This window comes from Tupaia chinensis, unplaced genomic scaffold (genome assembly GCF_000334495.1).
Source record: "Tupaia chinensis unplaced genomic scaffold, TupChi_1.0 Scaffold000140_1, whole genome shotgun sequence".
In the NCBI taxonomy this organism is placed as follows: Eukaryota; Metazoa; Chordata; class Mammalia; order Scandentia; family Tupaiidae; genus Tupaia; species Tupaia belangeri.
In genome coordinates, this window is record NW_006159610.1 from 3,812,104 (window position 1) to 3,822,325 (window position 10,222).

At 39.8% G+C, this 10,222-nt stretch overlaps 1 protein-coding gene across 1 annotated transcript in view; it reads right to left on the reverse strand.

Moving 5' to 3' along the window:
- MTPN (myotrophin) overlaps nt 1–9,769 on the reverse strand; it is a 48,548-nt gene extending 38,779 nt beyond the window's left edge. The window contains exon 1 of the mRNA XM_006145017.3: nt 9,423–9,769. Within this exon, the coding sequence (XP_006145079.1) occupies nt 9,423–9,494 (72 nt within the window). The 5' untranslated portion in view covers nt 9,495–9,769. The remainder of the gene's footprint in view (nt 1–9,422) is intronic.
- Between the last annotated feature and the right edge of the window lie 453 nt (nt 9,770–10,222).

Sequence of the window (10,222 nt, forward strand, 5' to 3'; positions counted from 1 at the left end):
GGAAAGAGGCTCTACCCTGTACTAAAACATACTATGAAGTTTCAAATTATAAAACGAGTTTAGTATAGCTAGAAGGAGTAACAGATCTCTTTATGATAAAGATTACAGTTCAGATTAGTAGGTAAAGAATTATGATTAAAAAACTAATTTCCTGAGACCAGCAGTTGGCACAATGACTATGTCGCTGGACTCCCATGTAGTCAACCATGGTTTGAGTCCTGGACCTGGTGGCTTGAACTCATGCCGGGTGTGTGCGTGCGTGCCCGAGATCCTGAGATGAGAGAATGAAAGAGAAGGGACTGCAGTGTGCCGCCCTCCCCGGGGGGTGATTTCTCGTTTTCTGTCTCTCTGTCTCTGTCTTTCTGGAAAGCGCACGTGCCCTACAGCATAAAACAAAACAAAACAAAACAAAACAAAACAAAACAAAACAAAAAAACCTCTCCAAAACAAAACAAAACAACTAATTTCCTTAACTTAGAAAGGGCTCATTCATACAAATCAGCAAGAAACAGACCAATTATCTGACAGAAAAATGAACAAAAGACAAACAAGAAATTTGGGTAAAAGAATACAATGGCTAGTTATGTTCTGATAAGTTGATCTACCTTCTCCTCAGAGAATTACAACCTGAAGCAACACCTCATTTTCACCTATCCAAATGGAGAAAACCACAACACCTGGTGATGCCCAGTGTGGCTGATGGTCTGAACCAACAATTCGTCTTATGTGTGGCCGATGTGTGCCTGATTCTATCAGATTTATCAGGAGGTAGCAGATATCTCAAAAGGTGTCAAGGGTATATATTACTAATGGTTTAATTGCTAACATAAACCAGAAACAAAATGTTTATCACTGAGAACTGGTTAGATAAATTATGGTATATAACCATAAGATGGAATAGTATGGCCCACTTATAAAAGGGGGGAGGGGAATGAAGAAAGAGTACATTTCAGTGTGAAACCTCTCTGAGATAAATTATTTGCAGAAGTTTTAGGAATTTTTTTTTTAGGGGAGGAAATGGATGACTGGGTGAATTTCCAAAGTTCTCCTAAAATTAATTATGTGATCCTGGTAAAATGGCTAACTGTTCACAGGAACTGAAGAAGGGAGGCCTTTATTTTTTAGTACTGTTGTGTTTTATTTATTTATTTACTTACTTATTTATTTTTTATTTGCCAGAAGGCATGTGTGTGTGAGAGAGAAAGAAAACACTCTACCAATGGGGTGTGATCACACTGCAATTCCCTCTCCTCCATTTGTCCATCCTAATGGGTTCCTGGATATGCACACACACACACCTAGACTGTTTTCTCAAGATATCAGGGCTGAGATTCAAACTCTGGTCAGCCATGTGGGATCCGGCTCTCTCAATTACAAGAACACAGGGCTGGTCCCTAACTGCAGCATTTTCTAGCCTGTACCTGAATTCATTTAATTTTACTTTTTAAAGTTAATAGGAGTTATCCAGACAATAGACCTACTGGGCAAATTTTGTTCTCTTTAAACTTTTCTGTTAAAAAATAAAACTCATAAATTTTTTATTTTAAAGAAAGAGACAACCAAGGTAGGGGGAATAGACAGTTTTACTTTATTCAAAAGTTGTTTTTGTTTTCTATAGAACTCATGTGCTTGCCAGAGAGTGGGAGAGAGAAAGAGATAAAACACTCCCCAGGAGGGATGCCCACATAGCAATCTATTTCCCTTGGGGTTTTGGGCATGAATGCACATGCACTTGGCATTCTTTTTAAGTTGCAGGGTTTGGAACCTGAACCGTGCAGTTAGATGTGTGGGATCTAGAGGCCTTAACCTCTGCACCCTTAGTAGAGGTGTTTTTTTTTTTTTTTTTTTTTTTTTTTAAATTTAAATGACATTACTTTCATAAGTTAAATTAGTTTTAATCTGTTAAAACTTTTAGTTATTATGAACTAGTGGAAGGATAATGTTTAAAATCTCAAAGCAGAGCACTATATGGACACTTGAGTGAACATTTATGGTCCAGTATAAAAAAAGATCTTCCTTTATTTTATACTTAAAGAAAAAAGGAAAACCTATAAAAAAAAAAAGGAAAAGAAAAGAAAAAAGGCTAAAAGTGTAACAGAAAGAAAAACGCCTATATTAAACTTTATCTGCTGAGGGCACCTATATCTCATACAAGTTAATATTTGCTTTCTGACTAGGTCACCAGCCCAGCTGTAGAGGGCAATGTATAATCATATACTTTACAATATAAAACTGATAATTTAAAAAAATTAAAAAGAAAGAAAGTTACCTAAAACCAATAAATTCAAGATAGACTGAATCAGGACCTTTTTAAAATTGTCTACTTTATTAGGAAAGTGAAAAGTGATCTAATAAGCCTTACCATTTCTAAAGATTCTAACTGATACCTTTCTCAGGTTCAATAGATCCTATCCTCTCCATGGTGCACAATTGTTGCTTTTCGAATCTATTAGAGTGTCAAAGGCAGAGGTAATTAGAATGGGGGCTAGAGAGGGAAAGGAAACCACAGAGAAAGGGAAGTTATAGAGACCTGATGTATAGTATTTCACAGCCAGTGAAACAAAAGAACGTGTAAACAAGAGTATACATATATCAGATAATAAGGGCTGCATATCAATATAACTCACTAGCATTCACCTGTAAGAGCACTGGGACCTCAAAACCTACTACTAAACTCATCTTTATGGTATCAATAACTACTATCTTGCCATGATTTTTCTAAATTTTTTAAAAAAGTATTTCCTCCATGGCAAAAGAATCTCCAACAGGGCCTGAACAGTATGATCAGCCAGCCCTCGATCATGTGTGCATATGTGCCCAGCATACTCAGGTCTTCAGACTTGAACGGGGAACGTTCTCACGTGGGATGACCTCTGCCCAATTTTACTACTGCAGCACTGTCTGGCCCTACCAAGATTTTTTACTGCAACATTTATAGTACCCCTGAGTTGTCTGAAGAAAAATGAAAGTCAAGGCTAGGCACAAGAGGTTATTTTGAAGCTGCTTGAGAACCCAAGGAACCCAAATCTCAGCCTCATCAGTCAAAAGCTTGATGACTTTGGGCAAGTTACTTAATCCTGTCTTCAAATGAAGTTAATATTATTAATAACACCCACAGCTTGAAGTGATAAGTAAACGAAATAATACCTGAATATATGATAATGCTCAAATATATAAAATTTTAAGAACATATTTTTATAAAGTTTATTTTGTTTAATTGAAACCATTCTGAATAAAAATTCGTTATTCATTTAAGACAAAGAAACAATTTAAACTTTTCTAGCAACATAAATGATACAATAAGATAATATGTGATTATAGTTACAAAAAAGTTTCTATAAGCTATCAGTTTCTCTTTTTAATTTTTTTTTTTTTTACATTCACTCACTGTGTACCATTACATCATACCAAATGAATTTTCCCATCCTGAATGCACTATATACTGGTTCAATCTCTTTTATGGACATACCCTGAACAAAGATATTCTCTGAGAACTCAAGTTCACAAAGATGTTTGTCTCTATACTTAATTTCAAATTGTTACAATAAAAAAAAAAAAAAAACTCAGTTCCTTTTTTAATATCTTCATTGAGTCAGAGCTAATTTATTGTGTCTACTTTCTCTTTTTCTTAATATTTCAATTCTAAGATTTGGTGAACTTAGAAACTAGGTAACTGCTGCAATGCAGACTAATATGATTTTAAAAGGAAAAAAAATACATAAATACTGTAGTTCAGGCAGTAGTGGGTTTAAATACCAATTATGCTATTTACTTTGTGACCTTGTCAAGTTACTTGTATAAGCCTCAATTTCCTCAACTTTCAAATGGGAATATTATTACTTATATTCAAACGCTAAAAAGAAAAAGTAAAAAAAAACTTGAGGGTTCTTTCTAGTACCTGGTAATACAAGTCATCCAGTCGCTGGTTATTATTACAACTAATGAATGATGTTGAAATTATAACTACATTGAGAATAATAATCTCTTACTAGGAATATTCAGTTTGCAAATTGGCCTAAGAATATCAGCCATGGCTGCTCATGAATATCTTTACTTTCTGGCTTTCACTTGTTTCCAATTGGACAACTGGATTTCATAAAAGTTAGATGTTACTTACAATTTGTATACTACTTTAAAAGTCTGAAAGGTTTTTTTTTTCCTCTCCCACATAGGTTTAATAAACACTTATGTTGGGACCGGCAGTTGGTGTAATGGCTATGTCACTGGACTCCCATGTAGTCGACTGCGGTTTGAGTCCTGGACCCGGTGGCTTAAACTCATGCCGGGCGCATGTGTGTGTGTGCCCAAGATCCTGACAGGAGAATGGAGGAGAAGGGATTGCGGCATGGCCATCCCACTTCGGGGGTGATTTCTCGCTTTCTGTCTCTCTGTCTCTATCTTTCTGGCAAGTGCACATAGCCTATAGCAAAAAGCCTCTCCAAAAAAAAAATGGTGAATGAAAAAGGTGAGCCATGAATAAGTGGGGAAGATGGCTGCTGAGCAGGAAAAGGACTTAACTCTTTAAATCCTAAAGAGATACAATAAGGGAGCTCAGTCAATAAACACTGGCATGCTAGTTTGTCTTTTTATTATTCTCACCAAAAAAGTAAGATATTTACTTAATATTAGGTTGTTGGGAAAGTCATGATGCATTTTTCTATGCAAAAACACATCATGACTTTCCCAATGACCCAAAAGACACCAATGAAGGAAAAAAGCTCTACTGTCTATACATGGGACATTATAGTCAAACCTTTCAGGATAGACAAGTTCTCAATACTTCCTTTCACTTTTCTTTTTTTCCCATTTAATTGTCGTACATCTTTATAGCATACAATATGGTTTTTAAAGCACGCACACAATATGTTATAATCAAACCAAGGATAATACCATTTACATAATTTTTCCTTTTTTTTTTTTTAAAGAGATTTTTGCTACAGGTCATCTGTGCTCACCACAAAGACAGAGAGAGAGAAAATGAGAAATTACCCCCAAGGGTGATGGCCATGCTATAATCTCTTCTCCCTTCTTCTCTCAGGATCTTGGGCATGCACACACACATGCCTAGTATGAGTTTTATGCTGCCAGGTCTGGGACTCAAACCATGGTTGGCTACGTGGGAGTCCAGTGACATAACCATTACGCCATCTGCTGGGCCAACCCCCCCATTTACATAATTTTCAACAAAGAATCGTACATTCTCACGTCTACTAAATGCTTTTTCCCTGAACCCCTCCCATCACTCTCCACCTCTCTCTATTGAAGTCTCTGGTATTTACATTTGCCCTCTCTACTGTTATGTTTTCAAATCTTTCCATTTCTTCCATAGAGTGCAGACATTAGTTTATAAGGAGCAGAGACATACCTTCTGCTTTTCTTTGAATGTCTAACCTCCCTCTTCTGCACATCTTACTTTTTAAGACCAGAAAATATGATATTAAAGGGAAAAAACGATCACACTGAATATAATGACCTAGTTCTAAAACTGCCTGAAAGTAAATGAATCCATCTTTATTGGCACATAATTTTACACAATTTTTTTTTTTGTGGGGCTGAAAATTCTTTGTGCACAACTTATCTGCCTGGATGTGGACCTTTGGAATGTTCTACTAGAAATCTAGGTATTCCATGCTTTTACAATTAGATTTCATACTGTGAGAGAATACTTGGAGCAGTTCCAGGGTCTCAGCTTTGGAGTCAGCAGTTTAGTTCTTGCTTCACCTGAAATTCATTATCTCTGTAACCAAAATCTTTAAAAAGTTCACTGCATTTTAGTAATCTGTGAAATGGGACTAATAACTAAAGACTTTATAAGATTGACACAATGAAATGAAACAAGGTATTAGGAAGACAGGACAAAAGTTGTGTTTTTTAGGGGTTCCAAGTTGTTACTACTTATCAACTTTTAGTATTTCAAGCATATAAAATATCCAAGACTGCACCATGACAGGAAAGTCAAAGCCCTCACTTCCTGAGTACAGCAGTATCCCACTACTGGTAGGTGTACCAGAACTGAAGTGTTCCATGTAACTTCTTCCCTTAGCCTCACATCAAAACAGTCACAACGACAGATTTCAGTCTGCATCTAGCTGAGAAGGCAGTGAATAGAAGACAACCTGTCCTAAAAATCCACTGCAAGTGAATTGGCCTAAGAATATCAGCCATGGCTGCTCATGAATATCTTTACTTTCTGGCTTTCACTTGTTTCCAATTGGACAACTGGATTTCATAAAAGTTAGATGTTACTTACAATTTGTATACTACTTTAAAAGTCTGAAAAGTTTTTTTTTTCCTCTCCCACATAGGTTTAATAAACACTTATGTTGGGACCGGCAGTTGGTGTAATGGCTATGTCACTGGACTCCCATGTAGTCGACTGCGGTTTGAGTCCTGGACCCGGTGGCTTAAACTCATGCCGGGCGCATGTGTGTGTGTGCCCAAGATCCTGACAGGAGAATGGAGGAGAAGGGATTGCGGCATGGCCATCCCACTTCGGGGGTGATTTCTCGCTTTCTGTCTCTCTGTCTCTATCTTTCTGGCAAGTGCACATAGCCTATAGCAAAAAGCCTCTCCAAAAAAAAAATGGTGAATGAAAAAGGTGAGCCATGAATAAGTGGGGAAGATGGCTGCTGAGCAGGAAAAGGACTTAACTCTTTAAATCCTAAAGAGATACAATAAGGGAGCTCAGTCAATAAACACTGGCATGCTAGTTTGTCTTTTTATTATTCTCACCAAAAAAGTAAGATATTTACTTAATATTAGGTTGTTGGGAAAGTCATGATGCATTTTTCTATGCAAAAACACATCATGACTTTCCCAATGACCCAAAAGACACCAATGAAGGAAAAAAGCTCTACTGTCTATACATGGGACATTATAGTCAAACCTTTCAGGATAGACAAGTTCTCAATACTTCCTTTCACTTTTCTTTTTTTCCCATTTAATTGTCGTACATCTTTATAGCATACAATATGGTTTTTAAAGCACGCACACAATATGTTATAATCAAACCAAGGATAATACCATTTACATAATTTTTCCTTTTTTTTTTTTTAAAGAGATTTTTGCTACAGGTCATCTGTGCTCACCACAAAGACAGAGAGAGAGAAAATGAGAAATTACCCCCAAGGGTGATGGCCATGCTATAATCTCTTCTCCCTTCTTCTCTCAGGATCTTGGGCATGCACACACACATGCCTAGTATGAGTTTTATGCTGCCAGGTCTGGGACTCAAACCATGGTTGGCTACGTGGGAGTCCAGTGACATAACCATTACGCCATCTGCTGGGCCAACCCCCCCATTTACATAATTTTCAACAAAGAATCGTACATTCTCACGTCTACTAAATGCTTTTTCCCTGAACCCCTCCCATCACTCTCCACCTCTCTCTATTGAAGTCTCTGGTATTTACATTTGCCCTCTCTACTGTTATGTTTTCAAATCTTTCCATTTCTTCCATAGAGTGCAGACATTAGTTTATAAGGAGCAGAGACATACCTTCTGCTTTTCTTTGAATGTCTAACCTCCCTCTTCTGCACATCTTACTTTTTAAGACCAGAAAATATGATATTAAAGGGAAAAAACGATCACACTGAATATAATGACCTAGTTCTAAAACTGCCTGAAAGTAAATGAATCCATCTTTATTGGCACATAATTTTACACAATTTTTTTTTTTGTGGGGCTGAAAATTCTTTGTGCACAACTTATCTGCCTGGATGTGGACCTTTGGAATGTTCTACTAGAAATCTAGGTATTCCATGCTTTTACAATTAGATTTCATACTGTGAGAGAATACTTGGAGCAGTTCCAGGGTCTCAGCTTTGGAGTCAGCAGTTTAGTTCTTGCTTCACCTGAAATTCATTATCTCTGTAACCAAAATCTTTAAAAAGTTCACTGCATTTTAGTAATCTGTGAAATGGGACTAATAACTAAAGACTTTATAAGATTGACACAATGAAATGAAACAAGGTATTAGGAAGACAGGACAAAAGTTGTGTTTTTTAGGGGTTCCAAGTTGTTACTACTTATCAACTTTTAGTATTTCAAGCATATAAAATATCCAAGACTGCACCATGACAGGAAAGTCAAAGCCCTCACTTCCTGAGTACAGCAGTATCCCACTACTGGTAGGTGTACCAGAACTGAAGTGTTCCATGTAACTTCTTCCCTTAGCCTCACATCAAAACAGTCACAACGACAGATTTCAGTCTGCATCTAGCTGAGAAGGCAGTGAATAGAAGACAACCTGTCCTAAAAATCCACTGCAAGTGACAATTAAGCAGATAGGCCACATGCAGAAAGTCTGAATTGTCATGGCCTAAGATGGAGTAAAATCTATGAGCAGCTTGCCTTGCACAATCCTGCAAGTTTTAAGAAACTCTGCTTCTGCTTACCTGCTTCCTTAGACAGGTCTCTGAAGCAAAGACACAGCATCCTATCAGCGTCAAAACTTTGGAAGGATTCCGGTCTAGATGGGGTTCTCCAACTTTTTAGATGGAGCAAGATGTCCTTCATAGTTGTATCATAAGGATATATTTTTGTTTGGGAAGTTTGTTTTAGGTTATCAAACTGCTAGTTTGAATGTATTAAGTGCACCACTCTGCCACGATGTGGATTCAGTTTCATGTTTTGGGCTTAGGTTTGAGTTTGGCTTTCTTCATCATGATTTTGCCCCCAAATATACTGTGACTAAATTGCCTTACTATGTATTACACATGAAAGCATTCTGGATGGAATCAAAGGAGAAGGATGGGGTAACTTAGCAAGCATGTTTAAAAACGACTCAGATATCTTAAACACTCCCAGATGCCAACTGACAACCTCACCACTTGAAACAAATATGCAGTCGCTGTGGTGAGGGAGAGGAAAAAGGCCACACCCAAAGTTAAGACTCTACAGTGAAGTGATACCAAGTTTCAGAATTTTAACTATTGCTATTTTCGGTACTGTTTTTCACGGTCAATGAATTCTTTAAATTCACACCAGGCCCAAAGTGAAAGAAAACGTCCCTCTGATCCTAATGACTTAGGTTACTTCGCTCAGGAAGGAGCAAGTCCAAGATGGAGAATTTCCCCAGGCACAGTTAGATTTCAGTCATTCCGTTGTAGAAGAGGGCCACACTCAAAAGACTACAGGCGACGAAGGGAGTCCCCAGGTGGCCGGTTGCCACTCTTCCCCTCCCCCTTAGGGGGTCAGAAAGGCAAGGAGGGCTGGGCTGTATCGACGCTGCGGTTACCTGACACACAAAGCCACCAAGTTCTCCGGATCCTTCTTTCGGTTCGGATGCTCCCTAAACCCCGCCATCCCGGAGGTCCCTCCTCCCGCGCACCCCACCCCCGCCGGCTCGGATGCCACAGCTTCCCCAGCCTCATCTGCATCCCGCCTCCGTGCCCTCGCCGCTGCACTCCTCCCCATTTACCTTGGCCACGTAGTCTTTCACCTCATCCAAGTCTCCGTTTTTCAGGGCCCACATGAACTCCTTGTCGCACATCGCTGCAGCGGGGCAGGCCGGCTGGCCGGGCAGAAGACGAAGCGGCGGTGGTGGCAGGGGCAGAGCTGACCGCCGGGCGAGGAGACGGAGAGAAGAGAAGGCGGACTAGGCTGCCAGACAGGCGAGGCAGTTGGCCGCGGCGACCGTTGGGGCGGGAGAAAGAAAGTTCTTTTGCAGCCACCGGGCCCAAGAGAGCAGGTTCCGCCTGGCCGGGGAGAAGCAGGCGCGTTTACACTTCCGGTTCACTCCCCGCTAGGGCCCTCCCTCAACTTCCTCTTCCTCTTCCCGTCGGCGGAACGCCCCGCTCCGGACCCCGCCCCTACCGCACGGGGGTGGGGGCGCGCCTGGGGCGAAAAGCTGGCGCTGGGCTGGAGGGGAGGGGCGGGGGGCGAGTGGGCGGGGCTAGGAGTCTGAGTTTAGGGGTCTGCGAAGCTAGGAGAGGCGGAGCTCGTGGATGGAGAGATATCTGATGGGCTCAGGACATTACTGCACCACCAGAATGAGAAAAGCTCTATTTAAAAAAATGTAATCTTGGAGGGCAGCTTGTTCCCCTTCTAAAAATGTCCAGTTAGAGTGTTTGATTTGGATTTTTTCCCTTTCTTTCCTTCTTCCCTCCTTTCCCCCTTCCCACTTTCTCCCCCTACCCTTCTTTTCCTCTTCCTTCATTTCTCCTATCCTTACTCTTCTCCCCTTTCCTCCTCCCCCACCCCCCCTTCCTCTTCTCCCTC